This window comes from Nerophis lumbriciformis, linkage group LG05 (assembly GCF_033978685.3).
Source record: "Nerophis lumbriciformis linkage group LG05, RoL_Nlum_v2.1, whole genome shotgun sequence".
Classification (NCBI taxonomy): domain Eukaryota; kingdom Metazoa; phylum Chordata; class Actinopteri; order Syngnathiformes; family Syngnathidae; genus Nerophis; species Nerophis lumbriciformis.
This window is the reverse complement of record NC_084552.2, coordinates 59,700,643-59,724,116: the sequence shown is the minus strand read 5'-3', so window position 1 is coordinate 59,724,116 and position 23,474 is coordinate 59,700,643. Positions and strand designations below refer to the sequence as shown.

General features: G+C 41.0%; 1 protein-coding gene across 1 annotated transcript in view; it reads right to left on the bottom strand.

Moving 5' to 3' along the window:
- The window catches only part of LOC133606178 (peroxisome proliferator-activated receptor alpha-like), a 41,749-nt gene extending 20,095 nt beyond the window's left edge, over nucleotides 1–21,654 (bottom strand). Inside the window, exons 1-3 of the mRNA XM_061959818.2 lie at nucleotides 21,007–21,654; nucleotides 14,000–14,212; nucleotides 9,322–9,476 (exon numbers count right to left, since the gene is read on the bottom strand). Coding sequence (XP_061815802.1) covers nucleotides 9,322–9,476; nucleotides 14,000–14,183 — 339 coding nt within the window. The 5' untranslated portion in view covers nucleotides 14,184–14,212; nucleotides 21,007–21,654. The remainder of the gene's footprint in view (nucleotides 1–9,321; nucleotides 9,477–13,999; nucleotides 14,213–21,006) is intronic.
- Between the last annotated feature and the right edge of the window lie 1,820 nt (nucleotides 21,655–23,474).

Genomic DNA, 23,474 nt, shown 5'->3' with positions numbered 1-23,474 from the left:
AAACTCCCGGGATTAATATTCACCGATTTTCACCCTTACGGCTATAATAAGGGCGTGCCATGATGGTACAACATTTGGCATTCTCTACAATCTGTATTAACAGCGTGCCAGCCCAACACTTGTTGTACAGTATACATCTTCTGCTTGAACACATACGTGACAGCAACGCATACTTGGTCAACAGCCACACAGGTTACACTGACGGTGGTCATATAAAAACAACTTTAACACTCTTACTAATAATGCGCCACACTTTGAACCAAAACCAAACAAGAATGACAAACACATTTCGGGAGAACATCTGCACCTTAACACAACATAAACACAACAGAATAAACACCCAGAATCCCATGCAGCCCTGACTCTTCCGGGCTACATTATACACCCCTGCTACCACCAAACCCCGCCCCCACCCCAACCCTGCTCCCTCACACATCACCCCCCCCCCCCCCCCCCCCCCACTCCCTCGGTGCGTCGGTTGAGGTGGGCGGGGTTTGGTAGCGGGGGTGTATAATGTATCCCGGAAGAGTTAGGGCTGCATGGGATTCTGGGTATTTGTCCTGTTGTGTTTATGTTGTGTTACTGTGCATATGTTCTCCTGAAATGTTTTGTCATTCTTGTTTGGTGTGGGTGCACAGTGTGGCGCATTATTAGTAAGAGTGTTATAGTTTTTTTTATACCGCCACCGTCAGTGTTGACCAAGTATGCCTTGCTGTCACCTACATGAGTAAGCGGAAACACCATACAACGTGTGGCTGATCAGGCACGCTGACTGTGGTGGCTGCTATATGCTGTACCATCACGGCACGCATGACGCTGACAAGTGCCATTCATTTAAAATCCGCGTGCCGCACCAGCTTTCAAATTCCACATAAAGGTGTGGGCAGCGTGTCTGAGACCCCTGGTTATACATAGCACAAAGCAAAAAAAAAAAATTTGTATGCAGTGTTATTTCATTTAAAATTTCAAAAAATGTTTGCGGCTCCCATTGTTTTCTACAATTTGTGAAACTGGTCAAAATGGCTCTTTGACTGGTAAAGGTTGCCGACCCCTGGTTTAGACTGACCATACATCCTCTTTTCCCTGGACATGTCCTCTTTTGCGGGGCTGTCCGGGCGGAGTTTCTTAAATGCCTCAAATGTCCGGCATTTTGAGTTAGAGTTGCGTGTATTTTAAATGTACGTTCAGGGTTAAGAAGGGGTTAAAAACAAAACAAATTGTGCGAGCAGCAGCATTGGTGAAGGAGCATACTTGCCAACCTTGAGACCTCCGATTTCGGGAGGTGGGGGGTTGGGGGGCGTGGTCGGGACGGGGGCGTGGTTGAGGGGGGGCGTGGTTAAGAGGGGAGGAGTATATTGACAGCTAGAATTCACCAAGTCAAGTATTTCATACATATATATATACATACGTACATATACATACGTACATATACATATATACATATATATATATACACATCCTGAAAGTATGCAAACAAAACTGTGTTTAGATAATTGATACTTCAAACTTGCATAAATAAATATTAAGGAATATAACATAACTTGGCTTCTGAGAGCTTCAAAATGTAATGAATAAAATGCTAAAGTTGTTAATAAACAAGCAATTATTTTAATAATTAAATATGGTCATTCTAAATTAATTATTATGATAATTTAAAATTAATTATTTCAAATATGTTTATTTTAATGTATAATTCTATGGCTGGATGTAATAAGGAGTCAGAAAAAATACAATTAATTTTGATGTTTTTAGCAAAATATAGTAAAAATGTATTTAGTTGTTTGTTTTTTTAAATTAATAAATATATGTATTTTTAGGTAAGATAAACATAATAATACAATGTATCTCTAGTCTGGATGATTTAGTTCTTGTCACAAAGAAAAGGCTGTCCTCACTCAGGTCCGCATGGAGCTGGAGGGGGCGTGGCCTCCAGCTCCGGCTGAAAATCGGGAGATTTTCAGGAGAATATTTGTCCCGGGAGGTTTTCGGGAGAGGCGCTGAATTTCGGGAGTCTCCCGGAAAATTCGGGAGGGTTGGCAAGTATGTGAAGGAGGGGCAGAGACAGAGACAGAGAGAGAGTTATGATAAACGCGCATGCGTCGCCAGGCTCTGCTTTTTATCCATAGATTTATCAGATTTTATTTTTTATTATCTATAGCAGGGGTGTCAAAAGTGTGCCCCGGAGGCCATTTGCGGCCCACAGCTAATGTTTTAAAGGCCCACGGCACATTCTAAAAATACTAGTAAAATAAACAAAATCATAACAAAAGTGAAATAAAAGAGTTTAAAGATGAAATGTAATTTAGAAAAAGTTGCAATGTTGACTAATAAAATAAAACAAAGCTTTTTTTTTTCTTTCAAACTGTCATTGCTCAAAACATAATATTGAATCAAAATCAATGTTATTATGAATTATTGACCCATCCAAGGTTCCCATTACTTCAAATATTCTACTTTGAAAAATATTTTTGGTGGAAGATTTTGCATATTTTGTGTGTTTGCCATTAAAAACATAGTTTTGTTTGATAAAAAAGGGCGGAAAACAAACAAACAAAAAAACAACATTAAATAAATTAAAGCTGCAAGCAGCGATGGACGGGACTGACTTTGACGGCCCATAAAATCCAAACCGGAGCAGTAATTAAAACTCTTTCGTCAACTTTTAATCAGAAGGGTTCAATCTCTCTCCTGTGCTAGTTGGAAGCCGACACGACAAACACGCTCAGAGGAGATAATGTTTGAAAAAAAGGTGACCGGTTTTTACAAAACTTTTGTTTTGAAGGGGGAATTGCAAACTTCCTGTTGATTTCAATATATGAAATGTAGGTCTAAGTGAGACCTACATAGAGGTTTTTGTTTCATGTCTCTAAGACATTCCTACTGGAAGTTACAGGTAGTTTTGTCTGAGTTTTCTTTCTAGGAGCAGTTGTGTCTGTTTTTTTCCTAGGGGGCGCTAGAGCGCAATTTTGAGTTTTGGGATTGGTTTTTTTTTTAATTAGATCGCAATTCTTGCCAGTCCTGGTGTGTGTGTCCAGTTTGGTGAGTTTTGAAGCATGTTAAGGGGGTCAAATTACAGCTCAAAGAGGCAAAAGTGACTGTTTTTCCTACACTTTTGTTTTGAAGGGGGAATTACCAACTTCCTGTTCCGGAAGTTACAAGCAGTTTTGTCTGTGTTTCTTCCTAGGGGGCGCTAGAGCGCAATTTTGAGTTTTGGGTTGTTTTTTAAATTTTTATTAAATCGTAATGTTTGCCAGTCCTGATGTGTGTGTCAAATATGGTGAGTTTTGAAGCATGTTAAGGGGGTCAAATTACAGCTCAAAGAGGCGGCGGAATAATAATAATAAAACCTTACAATTACAATAGGGTCCTCTGTCCCAAAAAGACATTGCGGTCCCTAAAAATCTAAAACATTTTGAAATGAGGGATAGATGTGAAGTTGATGTAGACTCCAGAGATTTAAGCGTTAAATATAAAACGTATGTATGCCCTGGCACAACATTATCATCATTTCATGACCAAAGCAAAACACTTTTTACACTTTTATACTGAAATAAATACACCTACAACTTATTAAATAAAAACATAGAAAAAACTACCAGCAGCGGTAAAGTTCAGATCCATGAAGTAAAGAAGAAAGTGAATGAATGTTTATAACTGAACTATGCATACACATTTATTTTATTTTATTTTTTATTTTTTTTAATGAATTAAGTAACGTTTATGACAACCTTTTTCCAAAACCCAATATAGAATGTGAGATATAACAGGATAATGCATACTTTTATAAAAAAAAAATTCAAAACGCTTACAAAAAAGTGGGACCCCAAAAATGTACTGTGGGACCCCATTTTGAAAATTCCTAGTACCAACACTGCTGTCAGAGGAGAAAAAATGCTTTATTTAAATATATATATTATTTATAAAGCAAGTTCGAGTATCATTGGCAAATTTTCACCTTTTGGCCCGCATATACCGTATTTTCCGGACTAGAAGTCGCAGTTTTTTTCATAGTTTGGCCGGGCTCCAGTGCGACTTATATATGTTTTTTTCTTCCTTTTTTATTATGCATTTTGGGCAAGTGCGACTTATACTCCAGTGCGGCTTATACTCCGAAAAATACGGTATGTGTCCTCTTTTTGGGATTTCAGAATATGGTCACATACCTGCCAACTTTTGAAATCAGAAAAACCTAGTAGCCAGGGTCCAGGGGCCGCAGGGCCCGGTAGGTCCAGGACAAAGTCCTGGTGGGGGGTTCCTGCGCCCCCCGACGCAAAATGATTATTAGCATTCAGACAGCTTAAAATGTTGCTAAAACCATCACTTTTCTATCAGTCACAGTGACTTTTCAAAACAAAAATATTACAGCAAAAATCATATGGGTTGATTGACATGTTTATTCTGTAAGCTAACTTCAATAGTTTGAAATTATTTTGACAGTTAATGCCAGTTATCCTGTCAACCTTTCACAAGACTTCAATTTGTTCATTGAAAGTATAAACAGTATAAACAACTTTTACAGTAAACAAATGGTAAAACAGTACTAAACAATTGCATTAAAAAAAAAATTGGTGTCATTATTAACTTTCTGTCCAAGCTTGTATAATCTACTGCCTTGTTCAATTGTAAAAAATATTCTGTGCCTAAAATTCACATTTCTATCACAATTATCATACTGTAAACATGGTAAGCTAACTTCATTAAAATTAATAGTCCTGTCAATAGCATGGAATTACAATTCAAATGTAGTTTTTTTGTAAGCCTTTCAAAAGAATTCAAAATATGAAAAATGAATGAAAATTCATTTAAGCCATCAGACACTTGAAAAGTGGCACATCACATCTCTAATGTAATCATTTGAACTTTTCAACAGAAATAGCACTGCAAAAATATTAAGGACATACTTCTGTATTTTGGTAGTTATGCTGTCAACATTTAACAAGATTTCTTCAACTTGGACTTGAAAGCATAAATAGTATAAACACTTTTAACAGTATAACAGTACTAAACAATTCCAATAGATAACATTGGTGTCATTACCTTTTTGTTTGCTCAATTATTGCCTCCGTAAATAAAACTTCGGCATTTATCACATCCAAAGAATCTGTTTGGGCGACGAAAAACGTTGAAAGTTTTCCACTTGTACCGAAATCTGTTACCCATCGGAATTTGTAACTCCAGGGGGCGATGTTCCCATGGCGTTTGTTTGATGGTTAAACGGCAAGCCCAAAGAGGAGGAGAAGAAGAACGCTTGCGTAAATGGCGTAAACTATCCTTAATGCTGAAACGTCAGTTGTCAGAATTTCAGCATTAATAAATGACACATATTCTGGAAATCAATGACTTGCTTTCATTATAGTATGAGTCCATTGTATCAGCTGTTGATTCTCTCTCACACACATACATTTTCCGGATTAAAAGCTATCATGGAATGAAACGTCAGTTGTCAGAATTTCAGCATTAATAAATTGCACATATTCTGGAAATCAATGACTTGCTTTCATTATAGTATGAGTCCATTGTTATTATTAATGCTGAAATTCTGACAACTGACGTTTCAGCATTAAGGATAGTGTACGCCAGTGATCCTCAACAGGCGGACCGCGGTCCATGTCCGGACCCAGCGACGTGTCCGTCCGGACCCAGCACGAATTATAGTAAAAAAAAATTTAAAAAAATAAAAAATGTTTTTTTTATTATTATAATTATAATTATTATAAAAAAATATAATAATTGTATTTATCTGTGAGTTATCGCTAGCGCAAGTCAACGTTCTTTGTTGTTTTTAGTCAAATATCTCCACGTTTCGTTTACACTTCTCGTGTCTCACTCACTCCGTCTCTCTCTCTCTCTCTCTCTCTCTCTCTCTCTCTCTCAGAGAGAGAAAGAGAGAGAGACGGAGTGAGAGCGAGAGAACGCCACTCTGATTGGCTAATTCCGGGGTATGGGTTGTCATCTCTTTCACAACGATGCGCTGATAGGCTGTTACCACCTGGGTCATGTGCACAGTGCATGGAACCTTTCGCTGCAGGCACACAGTTGTCTCGTATCGCTACTTCGCTAACTGTTCACTTGTCAGTCACTGAATGTGAATCAAATCACAATGGCATGCTCCAAGTTGGCTCAGGCTGGTAAAAGAAAGGTGGACAGGGAAAACCGACGTTTCAAGGAAGAATGGACAGAGCAATATGTTTTCATCCTACCTACTGCAAGTACCAGACCAATGTGTCTACTATGCAACAGTACTGTTGCTCTGGTGAAAAGTGAAAATCTGAAACGTCACTATCTGAAAGAGCACCGCGAATTTGAAAAGACATTTCCTCATGATTCAGAGCTAAGAAAAAAAGAAATCACGAGGCTGAAAAAGCCATATGAAACATCAAGCAAGGTTTTTTGTTAAATCTATGACACAACAACAAATCGCAACAGAGCAGTAACGTGCGGTGAGGTTGATGGCTGGTGAGGCACTGACTTCATCACAGTCAGATTTACAAACATATGAACCCTAAAGAGTATCTTATTCACCATTTGATTGGCAGCAGTTAACGGGTTATGTTTAAAAGCTCATACCAGCATTCTTCCCTGCTTGCCACTCAGCATCAAGGCTTGGAATTGGGGGTTAAATCACCAAAAATGATTCCCGGGCGCAGCGCCGCTGCTGCCCACTGCTCCCCTCACCTCCCAGGGGGTGATCAAGGGATGGGTCAAATGCAGAGGACACATTTTTTCAAAGTTCTTATTTATTTTTGTTTCAAAGAAAATATTTCATGTATTTTATTGGATATTTATTTTATTTTTGTTAATTTTAAGAAAATGTTAAACTACCTACCTCCTGCTACTATATAAGCTTGACCGATAATAAACGGACCCAGCCTGTTTCAAAAAAACATTTGTGGACCTTCAAGATTTGTACTTGAGGACCCCTGGTGTACGCCATTTACGCAAGCCTTCTTCTTCTCCTCTTTGGGCTTGCCGTTTAACCATCAAACAAACGTCATGGGAACATCGCCCCCTGGAGTTACAAATTCCGATGGGTAACAGATTTCGGTACAACGGCATTAGACTTGTGTTTTTTTGTCCCGACGTGGTCTTTTACATCGCTAATTCCTCCGTGTCCGATCGAAAAATCTTGTCTGCACAAGGTGCAATTCGTGTAGTTTTCACCCTTTTTGGAACGGATAATTATACCCGGATAGGCTTTTGAATATTCTTCACGGAATGACTGCAGTTTTCTTTTCGGTTTAAGACTCGTATGCGATTTTTCTCCGGCTGATTCCATGATCGTTCGCTCGTTTGGAAACAATGGCAACTGGTGCCTCGTGCTTGGCAGCGGTGCTATAAATCAGAGGTGGGACCAAGTCATTGTTTTGCAAGTTACAAGTAAGTCTCAAGTCTTTGCCCTCAAGTCCGAGTCAAGTCCCGAGTCAAGACAGGCAAGCCCCGAGTCAAGTCCAAAGTCAAGACTGGAAAGTCTCAAGTCAAGTCCTAAGTCCTGCATTTTGAGTTTCGAGTCCTTTCAAGTCCTTTTAACCACAGACTAATATATTAACACAGATTGTGTATGCTTTTCAAACGCTGTATTTATTTATTAAAACAAGTGCATTTTAAATTGCAGGAAAGAAAATTGTGCTGATAATAGCACTATTAACCAGTCATTTTAAACATTAACTCATTCCTTTACAGAACAAACACATTGAAAAATAAAGTGCAAATGTACTTATTTGTACAAAAGTGTTAACATTGAAAAAACATGACATATACGTGAACATAACAAAAAAGTTGTACTTTTTATATGTCAGGGCCCTATGCTGCATTGCATTTGCAAAAGACCAAATTAGCCAAGAGTCTGTCAGTCATTTGTGCACGATGGGGGCGTAGTATGATGCCACCATGGCTGAAAACTCGCTCCACTGGAGCACTGGAGGCAGGCACTGCCAAGACTCTCATGGCCACTCGGAACAGTGAAGGAAGAGTCTTCATGTTCAATGCCCAGAACAAAAGGGGGAGAGAGTTTTTTTGGGTTGGTGCACTACTTGTAAGTGTATCTTGTGTTTTTTATGTTGATTTAATTAAAAAAAGAAAAAGAAAAAAAAATGATTTCTTGTGCAGCCCGATACCAATCAATCCACGGACCAGTACCGGGCCGCGGCCCGGTGGTTGGGGACCACTGAGGTAAACAACCAACAGTATCTCAGAAAGCTAGCTAAAACGGTACACATATTCATAATATAGTATACATTTTAACTGACCTTTATTTGACTATTTTTGTCTTTTTTTAGGTGTCTAAAATACGCGGTGCTGCTGACCGCCGTCTAACGTTACGTGTGATATATTGACTAACGTAACCCTGCTTAAAAAAAATCACTGAACAAAAAGTATGAATAAGGTAGTGAACTGCAACAGATTCCCGTGTTTGCAATAACGTTATAACGTTAGCAGTGAGTTTACAGCCTCACTGATTTAACTACACAGCAAATAAAAGTCACGTTACTTAGCCAATAAACGTTATCTTACATTCAAAACTTACCGTTCTTTGTGCAACTTCAAATGCCGGACGAAGTTGGAAGTTGTTGCCTCTCCATCAGTCATTTTGGAACCGCATGTGTTGCATACTGCAAACCGTTTTGTGTTGACCACCTCGTAATTTTTATACCCAAACAAAATTATTTTAGGTATCATTTTTTGTTCACTGGCGTGTGGTTTGGACATGTCTTCTTCGTTGGTTGTCCTGCAATTTGATTGGATGAATGCTGTGTGATGAAAACAAAGTAGATCTAATTTGATTGGCTGTTGTACTGAGAGCACACCAGCTGACACACGCAACGCTGATAGACAAGTACACAATGAAAAATACGGTAGTAGCAAGTAGCAAGTCATGTCAAGTCATGTCAATTCAAAAGGCTCAAGTCCAAGTGAAGTCACAAGTCATTGATGTTAAAGTCTAAGTCGAGTTGCAAGTCTTTTTACATTTTGTCAAGTCGAGTCTAAAGTCATCAAATTCATGACTCGAGTCTGACTCGAGTCCAAGTCATGTGACTCGAGTCCACACCTCTGCTATAAATAGCCTCGCGCATGGCATTCGGAATGGCTCGATAGGAAGTTACGGGAAGCAGTGTCGATTGTCATTGTTGTTACGTGCTTTCGTGAATAAAACTTTAAAAAAAAATGTTTTTTTAATTAATGAAAAACCGTATTTTTTAATCACTGCAACCGTAACCCGGAATAGGTTGATGAAAACCGTACTAATTACGGGAAAACCGGAGTAGTTGGCAGGTATGTGGTCAGCCTACTACCTTTGTTACATACTGAACACTTTCTACTGACCTTGCAGCCCTCGCATGCGTGCACGCCGTAATGGAAGCCTGAGGCTTTGTCCGAGCACACCCTGCACTCCAAGTTGAGGGGGCTGGCGCTCTCGCTGGGCTCTGGCGCAGCTCCGCAACACCCCGGTGACGGGCTGGAGGCTGGAGTCAAGGTGTCTGCAGCACAGAGAAAAGAAAACTTGATAGCACAAAAAAAAACATTGCAAAAGAATCTCTCTTGCATTAGTTTCATTGTAAAGGCAGACATTCTGATATAATGCTGGTGCACCTAAGCAGTGAATAGCTTCCAGACGAGAGCTAATGTTACTCATACTCGACAACCCTCCCGAAAATCTCCCGGGACAACCATTCTCCCGAATTTCTCCCAATGTACATCTACGGCTTTTGGAGAGTGCACAACTGCGCACACAACAAGAAGGAGACGAAGCAGAAGAACGAAGAAGAGACAGTCACGGCCACGACGAGTGACAGAGAATAGAACGAGGATGGACAATTCAACCCTAAACTCACTCCTTTCCTGCAAATGTAATTTCACAGATGCTGCCCATACCTATGCTCCTTCAAAGGCTGTGCTACTGGCTGCAAAGCATTGCACTTTCAAATACAACAATGAGTAGAGGAGTGTTTTTCAACCTCTTTTGAGACAAGGCACATTTTTTTCATTAAAAAATACGAAAGGCACACCACCAGCAGAAAACATTAAAAAATGAAACTCCACCAGGTCGTCGTGCCTTATTTTGAGTTTGTTGGTGTTTTCCTGTGTGTAGTGCTTTAGTTCTTGTCTTGCGCTGTTATTTTGGTGGCCCTTCCTGTTTTGCTGGTGTTTTCCTGTAGCAGTTTCATGTCTTCCTTTGAGCGCTACTCCGTGCACCTGCTTTGTGTTAGCAAGCAAGACTATTTATGTTGTTGCTATCCTTCTTTGTGTGGACATTGTTGATTGTCATGTCATGTACGGATGTACTTTGTGGGCGCCGTAAGTTTTTGCTGTCGTCCAGCATTCTGTTTCTGTTTACTTTGTAGCCAGTTCGGTTTTAAAGTCAAAGGCTGCCCTTTGTCACCGATTCTGTTCATAACTTTTATGGACAGAATTTCTAGGCGCAGTCAAGGCGTTGAGGGGATCTGGTTTGGTGGCTGCAGGATTAGGTCTGTGCTTTTTGTAGATGATGTGGTCCTGATGGCTTCATCTGGCCAGGATCTTCAGCTCTCACTGGATCGGTTCGCAGCCGAGTGTGAAGCGACTGGGATGAGAATCAGCACCTCCAAGTCCGAGTCCATGGTTCTCGCCCGGAAAAGGGTGGAGTGCCATCTCCGGGTTGGGGAGGAGATCTTGCCCCAAGTGGAGGAGTTCAAGTACCTCGGAGTCTTGTTCACGAGTGAGGGAAGAGTGGATCGTGAGATCGACAGGCGGATCGGTGCGGCGTCTTCAGTAATGTGGACGCTGTATCGAGCCGTTGTGGTGAAGAAGGAGCTGAGCCGGAAGGCAAAGCTCTCAATTTACCGGTCGATCTACGTTCCCATCCTCACCTATGGTCATGAGCTTTGGGTTATGACCGAAAGGACAAGATCACGGGTACAAGCGGCCGAAATGAGTTTCCTCCGCCGGGTGGCGGGGCTCTCCCTTAGAGATAGGGTGAGAAGCTCTGTCATCCGGGGGGAGCTCAAAGTAAAGCCGCTGCTCCTCCACATCGAGAGGAGCCAGATGAGGTGGTTCGGGCATCTGGTCAGGATGCCACCCGAGCGCCTCCCTAGGGAGGTGTTTAGGGCACGTCCGACCGGTAGGAGGCCGCGGGGAAGACCCAGGACACGTTGGGAAGACTATGTCTCCCGGCTGGCCTGGGAACGCCTCGGGGTCCCAAAGGAAGAGCTGGACGAAGTGGCTGGGGAGAGGGAAGTCTGGGCTTCCCTGCTTAGGCTGCTGCCCCCGCGACCCGACCTCGGATAAGCGGAAGAAGATGGATGGATGGATGGACAGTTCGGTTTTACTTTTTGTGGAGGGAGAGTGTGATCAGCGCGCCTGACCACACTCAATGCCTCTGTCGATGGCATTGAGGGCGGAGCAACATCGGATAGGGTCGGGGCATGTGCTGACGGCGAGACACAGCTGGCAGGTGATTAGATTTCACAGGTGGCATGTGGTAATCTAATCATCTGTTGTCTTGAACATTGAGCAGCCGGGAGCAGAGAGAGAGAGGGATGATACGGACGTGACTGAAAGGTCACGTTCTGCTGGAAAAAGACTTTTGATGACTATATGTACATTAAAACCTTGTTAAAACCTGCACGCTTGGCTGTGTCTACAGTGGAGCTGCTAGGAAGCGACATCCACACGTTCGTTGTGCATAGTCATTGCCTTTTCCTTTCCCTTTCGTTCATTTTTGAACACATTCCGACTTTTGCAAAGCAATTAACTACCAGCTGCCACCTACTGACATGGAGTATTACGTGGTTACCCTGCTGACTTTTACACAACACAGACACTAAGCAATGGCACATTATTTGCAGATGATAACTATTGATTTGCAAAAAATATTTTTTGGACCAATTAGGTGAAGTTGCATAATTTCCCACGGCACACCAGACACTATCTCACGGCACACTAGTGTGCCGCGGCACAGTGGTTGAAAAACACCGGAGTAGAGGAGTGTTACGTGTATGTATATGTGTAATAAATGAACACTGAAATCCAAGTCTTTATTTTATTGTATATACAAACCCTGTTTCCATATGAGTTGGGAAATTGTGTCAGATGTAAATATAATCGGAATACAATGATTTGCAAATCCTTTTCAAGCCATATTCAGTTGAATGCACTACAAAGACAACATATTTGATGTTCAAACTCATAAACTTTTTTTTTTTTTTTTTGCAAATAATAATTAACTTAGAATTTCATGACTGCAACACGTGCCAAAGTAGTTGGGAAAGGGCATGTTCACCACTGTGTTACATGGCCTTTCCTTTTAACAACACTCAGTAAACGTTTGGGAACTGAGGAGACACATTTTTGAAGCTTCTCAGGTGGAATTCTTTGCCATTCTTGCTTGATGTACAGCTTAAGTTGTTCAACAGTCCGGGGGTCTCCGTTGTGCTATTTTAGGCTTCATAATGCGCCACACATTTTCAATGGGAGACAGGTCTGGACTACAGGCAGGCCAGTCTAGTACCCGCACTCTTTTACTATGAAGCCACGTTGATGTAACACGTGGCTTGGCATTGTCTTGCTGAGATAAGCAGGGGCGTCCATGGTAACATTGTTTGGATGGCAACATTTGTTGCTCCAAAACCTGTATGTACCTTTCAGCATTAATGGCGCCTTCACAGATGTGTAAGTTACCCATGTCTTGGGCACTAATACACCCCCATACCATCACACATGCTGGCTTTTCAACTTTGCGCCTATAACAATCCGGATGGTTCTTTTCCTCTTTGGTCCGGAGGACACGACGTCCACAGTTTCCAAAAACAATTTGAAATGTAGACTCGTCAGACCACAGAACACTTTTCCACTTTGTATCAGTCCATCTTAGATGAGCTCAGGCCCAGTGAAGCCGACGGCGTTTCTGGGTGTTGTTGATAAACGGTTTTCGCCTTGCATAGGAGAGTTTTAACTTGCACTTACAGATGTAGCGACCAACTGTAGTTACTGACAGTGGGTTTCTGAAGTGTTCCTGAGCCCATGTGGTGATATCCTTTACACACTGATGTCGCTTGTTGATGCAGTACAGCCTGAGGGATGGAAGGTCACGGGCTTAGCTGCTTACGTGCAGTGATTTCTCCAGATTCTCTGAACCCTTTGATGATATTACGGACCGTAGATGGTGAAATCCCTAAATTCCTTGCAATAGCTGGTTGAGAAAGGTTTTTCTTAAACTGTTCAACAATTTGCTCAGGCATTTGTTGACAAAGTGGTGACCCTCGCCCCATCCTTGTTTGTGAATGACTGAGCATTTCATGGAATCTACTTTTATACCCAATCATGGCACCCACCTGTTCCCAATTTGCCTGTTCACCTGCGGGATGTTCCAAATAAGTGTCTGATGAGCATTCCTCAACTTTATCAGTATTTATTGCCACCTTTCCCAACTTCTTTGTCACGTGTTGCTGGCATCAAATTCTAAAGTTAATGATTATTTGCAAAAAAAAATGAACATCAAATATGTTGTCTTTGTAGCATATTCAACTGAATATGGGTTGAAAATGATTTGCAAATCATTGTATTCCGTTTATGTTTACATCTAACACAATTTCCCAACTCATATGGAAACGGGGTTTGTAACTTTATTTGTCGTTGTTTAAATTTTCTGAATAAATTATGTATTAATGTTCATCGGTCATCTCATCGGTGTTAATTTTCAATCTATCAAGATAAATTACAGTATGCTATTTATGTAGTTTGATCATTTTCCTTCGACTGATGTACTAACATCATGTGGTTTATTTCGTACATATGTAGCATCATCTATAAAAAGACAAATAATTGCTATTGCGACATCCAGTGGACACATTTAGAACAACTGTTTCTTTCATTCAAAAATTTCAGTTTAATTTTTATACTTAGGAAACTCATCCCACGGGCCGGATAAACCTGTTAGCGGGCCTGATCCAGCCCTCGGACCGCATGTTTGACACCCCTGTACTCGTGGTACGCGTGCCACAGGCTACACGGAACGACTACTCACCAGGTGCATTGGAGCTCTCCGACCCGGAACCTGGACTCTGGTACTCCGGGAAATCGAACCCTATCGTGTCTTCTCCGATGGACTGGGAGATGTCACAAAGATCCTCCATGAGGTCTGCACAGAGGGGGCTGTCCAGGAGGGAGTCCCCAAGTGGGGATGGGGGGCAGTAGAGGTCGCCTGCCATGGTGGAAGATGGACACCTCACTCACCAAACTAAAGAAAAGGGGATAATGTTGGTAAAGTTGACAACACAAGAAAAAACACAATACTGTGTATATATATATATATATATATATTAGAGATGCGCGGTTTGCGGACACAACCGCAGAGTCCGCGGATTATCCGCGGGTCGGGCGGTTGAAATTAAAAAAAATTTGATTTTAAATAGATTCAGGCGGGTGGCAGTTAAACCAATTCGGAAATATATATACATACATACATACATACAGGTAAAAGCCAGTAAATTAGAATATTTTGAAAAACTTGATTTATTTCAGTAATTGCATTCAAAAGGTGTAACTTGTACATTATATTTATTCATTGCACACAGACTGATGCATTCAAATGTTTATTTCATTTAATTTTGATGATTTGAAGTGGCAACAAATGAAAATCCAAAATTCCGTGTGTCACAAAATTAGAATATTACTTAAGGCTAATACAAAAAAGGGATTTTTAGAAATGTTGGCCAACTGAAAAGTATGAAAATGAAAAATATGAGCATGTACAATACTCAATACTTGGTTGGAGCTCCTTTTGCCTCAATTACTGCGTTAATGCGGCGTGGCATGGAGTCGATGAGTTTCTGGCACTGCTCAGGTGTTATGAGAGCCCAGGTTGCTCTGATAGTGGCCTTCAACTCTTCTGCGTTTTTGGGTCTGGCATTCTGCATCTTCCTTTTCACAATACCCCACAGATTTTCTATGGGGCTAAGGTCAGGGGAGTTGGCGGGCCAATTTAGAACAGAAATACCATGGTCCGTAAACCAGGCACGGGTAGATTTTGCGCTGTGTGCAGGCGCCAAGTCCTGTTGGAACTTGAAATCTCCATCTCCATAGAGCAGGTCAGCAGCAGGAAGCATGAAGTGCTCTAAAACTTGCTGGTAGACGGCTGCGTTGACCCTGGATCTCAGGAAACAGAGTGGACCGACACCAGCAGATGACATGGCACCCCAAACCATCACTGATGGTGGAAACTTTACACTAGACTTCAGGCAACGTGGATCCTGTGCCTCTCCTGTCTTCCTCCAGACTCTGGGACCTCGATTTCCAAAGGAAATGCAAAATTTGCATGGTTGGGTGATGGTTTGGGGTGCCATGTCATCTGCTGGTGTCGGTCCACTCTGTTTCCTGAGATCCAGGGTCAACGCAGCCGTCTACCAGCAAGTTTATCAGTTTAAACATCAAATATGTTGTCTTTGTAGCATATTCAACTGAATATGGGTTGAAAATGATATGCAAATCATTGTATTCCGTTTATATTTACATCTAACACAATTTCCCAACTCATATGGAAACGGGGTTTGTAGAACGGAGACTGAGAGCCAGGCCTTCTCGACCAACATCAGTGTGTGACCTCACCAACGCGCTTTTGGAAGAATGGTCGAAAATTCCTACAAACACACTCCGCAACCTTGTGGACAGCCTTTTCCAGAAGAGTTGAAGCTGTAATAGCTGCAAAAGGTGGACCGACATCATATTGAACCCTATGGGTTAGGAATGGGATGAAACTTCAAGTTTATATGTGAGTCAAGGCAGGTGGCCAAATAGTGTATATACCAGTGACGTGCAGTCACTAGAGGAAAGAAAAAAAATGTAAAAAGAAAAAAATATATATTAAATTGTTAAATGTATCCAGTGATTATACTATAAAGTTATTTTCCATTTAACTTCACCAGTTTTAGATAATTTTTATTCAAAATCGCTGAATTTTCACATTTGCCGTTCAAATACTGAGAAGAGACGGTGCGGTGAACAGCAGCCAGTTGAGGCACGTCACTCAGTGCCTCAACATGGACAGACTCGGCTAACTGCTGGCCTGCTGTGCAGTGAGACCGTATTGCTATATGAATTATATTATACATTTCCATAGTTTAGTTAGATGAGGTATATAATGTACAGTGTATTTTGTCAACAACTGTATATGTGACGTATTTCTTGTGCTGAACGATCATAAAACGGCTGCAAAAGACGCACTGGCTGAAGCTCGCCTCCTGCACCCCCGCCGTAGAATGCACGGCAACCCCTGACGGGAGTGTTATATCAACTAAAGCCCACACTTAAACTTTCCACGTGCAAGATTGAATCTATTTAAAAAAGTTATTTCATAAGAAGCCAAAGAGTGCAAAAACAATAATGTTCGTGTTGGAGGAGTTGTGAATGACTGCAGGGCCACAACATTAGGTACACCTGCAGACTGCAGGTGTATCTAATTCACAACTCCTCCAACACGAACATTATTGTTTTTGCACTTTTTGGCTTCTTATTAAATAACTTTTGTAACCTATTTTTATGGGCTTTCCTCTTTGTGATGTTAAGTTCCTGTTAAGCGCTGTTATACAGTATATGCCTTGAGCTCTTATTTTGAAGGCGCTAAGAGCAGAATTTTGACACGTTGGAGTGGAGCGGAAGTTTTTGAAAGAAGGTAAATAAAGTGGTCCTCGTGTAAACTGGAGCCTCCGTGTTTGTTATTTTGTAGTTTCATACAGTATAGGCCACATTTATAAACCCTCGGTTACACTTTTTTAAATAGATTCAATCTTGCACGTGGAAAGTTGAAGTGAGGGCTTTAGTTGATATAACACTCCCATCAGGGGGTTCAATTATCCAGCACAACAAAAGGTAAGACCATAATAACATTTTTTTTATTAAATGTGCTTTTTTGTGTGCTACAGTTTGTATGTGTAAAGTTAAAGTTAAGTTAAAGTACCAATGATTGTCACACACACACTAGGTGTGGTGAAATTTGTCGTCTGCATTTGACCCATCCCCTTGATCACCCCCTGGGAGGTGAGGGGAGCAGTGGGCAGCAGCGGCGCTGCGCCCGGGAATCATTTTTGGTGATTTAACCCCCAATTCCAAGCCTTGATGCTGAGTGCCAAGCAGGGAAGAATGCTGGTATGAGCTTTTAAACATAACCCGTTAACTGCTGCCAATCAAATGGTGAATAAGATACTCTTTAGGGTTCATATGTTTGTAAATCTGACTGTGATGAAGTCAGTGCCTCACCAGCCATCAACTTCACTGCACGTCACTGATATATACATATATATATATTTGGGGGAGTTTTTTTTTTTGTTGCATTAGATGGCTCCAGGACATCCTTTAGAGCTCCTCCACATACAGTACTTCCGATAATTGACTTGCAGCAGATGTTACTGTTATTATTTCCGGACATACATGTAGTCTGATTTAACCTTGGTAACAATGTAGACATAAAGGTATTCCAAACTGGCTGAGACATGTCCTGACAGTGAGCTGTGTTTATTATTGTGCAGCGCCACTCTCATGTAGCTCGCCAAACTATTAGTAAACATTAGGGGTGTGGGGGGAAAAAATCGATTCGAATTCGAATCGCGATTCTCACGTTGTGCGATTCAGAATCGATTCTCATTTTAATTTTTTTTTTTTTTTTTTTTTTAATTAATCAATCCAACAAAACAATACACAGCAATACCATAACAATGCAATACAATTCCAAAACCAAACTCAGAACACTCAGAACTGCAATAAACAGAGCAATTGAGAGGAGACACATACACGACACAGATGTCACGATCCGATATTTGGATCGGATCGGCCGCCGATATTTGCCAAAAAATGCGTATCGGCAAGGCATGGGAAAATGCCGATCAAGATCCAGTTTAAAAAAAAAACTCAGATTTAACAGATTTAAATAATACATTCCACTTTTCTGCTGCTCCCTATTTCAGTTCCGCATTTTCCAGCACACCTTCAACACATCCACAAATCTATGGATTCTCACGCAGTTGCTTTTAGCTGCTGGCAGTACACGACAGGCTCTTCTCACTCTTTCCTGTGTCTCCCTCTCACAGACAGCAAGCGCACCTTCTTACACACGTCACATACTGCCACGTCATACGTCACATACCTATACGTCCTCTCCCAGCAGAGAGGTAGCAGCATGGCTAAAGTTAGCTGTGATGCTAGTGCAGCCGCTAAGGTGCGCGCCTGCTCAAACGTCCTCTGCGCACGGCAAAACTATGCCACGCACAAAATCGAATAAAAAAATAAGCGCATAACAATTTTCCACACACGGACACGACAGAGAAAACAGTTTTCGTCATCATTGTTCAAATATTGTGACGTCTGTCGAGACGCTTATCTCCATTCGGTGCCACACGTCCACACCATCAAAATGCCGAGGCAAACATTTCTACATCAACACCGTATGAAAAAATTAGTGATTTTTTTAGTTGTGATTTCCTTCTCTGCATGGAAGTTTAAAAGTAGCATATATTAATGCAGTATGAAGAAGAATGTTTTAATGTAGACATGCAAGCCTTGAAAGAACATTTTGAAAATCAAGACTACATTTCCTGCAAATGGGTGCATTTCTACCCTATATTTTAACTTTAGATTTATTCTCATATCAAACTCTTTTGGCTGTCTTTTTGACACTTACATCCGGCGCCCCCCTCCACACCCTGGATTATAAACAATGTGATTATCTTGTGTGATGACTGTATTATGATGATAGTATATATCTGATAGTATATATCTGTATCATGAATCAATTTAAGTGGACCCCGACTTAAACAAGTGTAAAAACTTATTGGGGTGTTACCATTTAGTGGTCAATTGTACGGAATATGTACTTCACTGTGCAACCTACTAATAAAAGTCTCAATCAATCAATCAAAACACATAGAATCATCATACTGCTGTGATTATATGCATCAAGTGTTCATTCAAGGCTAAGGCAAAATACCGAGATATATATCGTGTATCGCAATATGGCCTTAAAATATGGCAATATTAAAAAAAGGCCATATCGCCCAGCCCTAGTTCAATGATGCCATTTCTGTTTGTCATGTATAATTTTGTCTATTTTGTGTTTATCCTTGAATAAACAGGTCAGTTTCTTGTTACCAACCATTGTGTATTATTCAAACTCCCCTAATTCAGCTGGCTAGTTGTTATCAAGAGTACTAAAACCCTTTTCAACATGATTCTGACAACTAAGTAGGCTAAATAACTTTAAACTTTAATACATGCTCGGATAGGTCAGTATCGGTCAGTATCGGTATCGGTCAGTATCGGTATCGGATCGGAAGTGCAAAAACCTGGATCGGGACATCCCTACACAGAACAAACCAAAAGTAGTGAAACAAAAATGAATATTATCAACAACAGTATCAATATTAGTTACAATTTCAACATAGCAGTGATTAAAAATCCCTCATTGACATTTATAAAAAAAAAAAAAAAAGAACAATAGTTCAAGTACCTCGGAGTCTTGTTCACGAGTGAGGGAAGAGTGGATCGTGAGATTGACAGGCGGATCGGTGCGGCGTCTTCAGTAATGCGGACGCTGTATCGATCCGTTGTGGTGAAGAAGGAGCTGAGCCGGAAGGCAAAGCTCTCAATTTACCGGTCGATCCACGTTCCCATCCTCACCTATGGTCATGAGCTTTGGGTTATGACCGAAAGGACAAGATCACGGGTACAAGCGGCCGAAATGAGTTTCCTCCGCCGGGTGGCGGGTCTCTCCCTTAGAGATAGGGTGAGAAGCTCTGTCATCCGGGGGGAGCTCAAAGTAAAGCCGCTGCTCCTCCACATGGAGAGGAGCCAGATGAGGTGGTTCGGGCATCTGGTCAGGATGCCACCCGAACGCCTCCCTCGGGAGGTGTTTAGGGCACGTCCAACCGGTAGGAGGCCACGGGGAAGACCCAGGACACGTTGGGAAGACTATGTCTCCCGGCTGGCCTGGGAACGCCTCGGGGTCCCACAGGAAGAGCTGGACGAAGTGGCTGGGGAGAGGGAAGTCTGGGCTTCCCTGCTTAGGCTGCTGCCCCCGCGACCCGACCTCGGATAAGCGGAAGAAGATGGATGGATGGATAATCAATCCAACAAAACAATACACAGCAATACCATAACAATGCAATCCAGTTCCAAAACCAAGCAACACTCAGAACTGCAATAAACAGAACAATTGAGAGGAGAACAAACCAAAAGTAGTCAAACAAAAATGAATATTATCAACAACAGTATCAATATTAGTTACAATTTCAACATAGCAGTGATTAAAAATCCCTCATTGACATTTATAAAAAATTTTAAAAAAGAGGCTTACACTTGCATCGCATCTCATAAGCTTGACAACACACTGTGTCCAATATTTTCACAAAGATCAAATAAGTCATATTTTTGGTTCATTTAATAGTTAAAACAAATTTACATTATTGCAATCAGTTGATAACACAATTATAAAAGCTTTTTACTCTGCTTGCATGTCAGCAGACTGGGGTAGATCCTGCTGAAATCCTATGTATTGAATGAATAGAGAATCCTTTTAAATCGGGAATATATCGTTTTTGAATCGAGAATCGTGTTGAATTGAATCGAATCGTGGGACACCCAAAGATTCACAGCCCTAGTAAACATATTGTTAAAAAAAAACAAGGACATAGTGTTCTTCTTCCCATCCCCTCATCAGGTATTGTTTTACTTCCCTCATAGATGCTAGAGTCTATCTTTAGGGCACAAGAGGAGAGGAAGCTTGTAAAGTGTCCAATCTCTCTGTACGTGCCCTTATTTTGAAGCATTTCTTGCACCTGCGAATGAAGGAGCTTCCATTTGTTTACCGTCCGAACCCAAAGCATGCTGCGTTGACAAGGTCATTCCAAAACATGACGATAATAACAATGTATTCAGAATAATCAACTCGACACTTGTTTCGGAGGCAAACTTGACAAAAAGTGACGAGAGACAACGCAGGAAAATCCTCTTACGTAAGAAGAGCAAAGTTGGAATGTTTCGTTTTACCGCAGAGATTTGGTTCCCGAGCATTTCCAGACTTCCGGTCGGGGTTGGTTGTGCGCAGCGGACAAGGAAGGAGAAGTTTTCGGCGCAGCTTCTATTTTTTTTTTCTTTTTTTTTTCTTTTTTTTTATCTCCGTGTGGTCTGTCCGTCCATTTCGCTCCCTCTTGTCGTCCTTGAACAGGAAGTGACGTCAGACAAAGCAGAAGGGGAGGGAGGAAGCGAAAAGAACCCTCCGCACGCGCACACCCTCCTGACACACCTATTGTTTCAGCCAATCACAGCCCAAGAGGAACCACACGCGCTCCCCGGGTATTGTTAATACAAAAACGTAAAACAACGGTCGGATACGCAAGACAGACGTTTATTTGGGTCGGATGATTCTAATTGACTAAATAAAAGGACGTGGTCGTATTAAACATTGCTAAAAGGGATGGAAGGGAAAAGCAAGCCACTTCCGGTATAGATGTCCTACTTCCTGTTTACAAAAAGGCTTCTTGGTCAGCTGACACGAGACAGACACTAAATAACGTCTTTCTAATTCTACCGATATGTTGCAATTACTCGGAAACAACACTAAATGCATAAAAAACAAAAGGTTATGAATGTATTATTTAACGAGTTGTATTGAGTTTTGATATAAATCCGCCGTGCGATAATGTAAAAAAAAAAAAAAAAAAAAAAAAAATACAGCTATGAGGGGGAAAAATAAGATTACAAAATATGTTTTTTTAAATTGATCTTTTATTTTATTTTTTGGTTGTTTTTTTTAACTTTTATTTATAAATTTCAACATTTACAAAACAGACAAGAAACAATCATCAAAATAATTACAAAAATAGTACAAAACAGTACAAAGCAGCGCCAGGGGGTTATAAATTCCATCCATCCATTTTCTACCGATTATTCCCTTTGGGGTCGCGGGGGGCGCTGGAGCCTATCTCAGCTACAATCGGGCGGAAGGCGGGGTACACCCTGGACAAGTCGCCAACTCATCGCAGGGCCAACACAGATAGACAGACAATAATGTTAAAAAAAAAAAATACAGTTATGAGGGGGAAAAATAAGATTACAAAATATGTTTTTTGAAATTAATCTTTTATTTTATTTTTTGGGGGGGGGTTTTCTTCGTTTTTTTGTTGTTTTTTTAAACTTTTATTTATAAATTTCAACATTTACAAAACAGACAAGAAACAATCATCAAAATAACTACAAAAATAGTACAAAACAGTACAAAGCAGCGCCAGGGGGTTATAAATTCCATCCATCCATCCATTTTCTACCGATTATTCCCTTTGGGGTCGCGGGGGGCGCTGGAGCCTATCTCAGCTACAATCGGGCAGAAGGCGGGGTACACCCTGGACAAGTCGCCACCTCATCGCAGGGCCAACACAGATAGACAGACAATAATGTTAAAAAAAAAAAATACAGCTATGAGGGGGAAAATAAGATTACAAAATATGTTTTTTTAAATTAATCTTTTATTTTATTTTATTTATTTTTTTCTCGTTTTTTTTTTTTTTTTAAACTTTTATTTATAAATTTCAACATTTACAAAACAGACAAGAAACAATCATCAAAATAACTACAAAAATAGTACAAAACAGTACAAAGCAGCGCCAGGGGGTTATAAATTCCATCCATCCATCCATTTTCTACCGATTATTCCCTTCGGGGTCGCGGGGGGCGCTGGAGCCTATCTCAGCTACAATCGGGCGGAAGGCGGGGTACACCCTGGACAAGTCGCTAATTGATCGCAGGGCCAACACAGATAGACAGACAATAATGTTAAAAAAAAAAAAATACAGCTATGAGGGGGGAAAATAAGATTACAAAATATGTTTTTTTAAATTAATCTTTTATTTTATTTTATTTATTTATTTCTCGTTTTTTTGTTGTTTTTTTAAACTTTTATTTATAAATTTCAACATTTACAAAACAGACAAGAAACAATAATCAAAATAATTACAAAAATAGTACAAAACAGTACAAAGCAGCGCCAGGGGGTTATAAATTCCATCCATCCATCCATTTTCTACCGATTATTCCCTTCGGGGTCACGGGGGGCGCTGGAGCCTATCTCAGCTACAATCGGGCGGAAGGCGGTGTACACCCTGGACAAGTCGCCACCTCATCGCAGGGCCAACACAGATAGACAGACAACATTCACACACTAGGGCCAATTTTAGTGTTGCCAATCAACCTATCCCCAGGTGCATGTCTTTGGAGGTGGGAGGAAGCCGGAGTAGAACCCACGCAGTCACGGGGAGAACATGCAAACTCCACACAGAAAGATCCCAAGCCTGGGATGGAACCCAGGACTACTCAGGACCTTCGTATTGTGAGGCAGATGCACTAACCCCTCTTTCACCGCGCTGCCCCGGTTATAAATTCAAAGTAACTAAAATAGAATGCAAAAAAAAATATATATATATATATATATATGTAAAATAAACAAAGTGCAAAGCCATAGG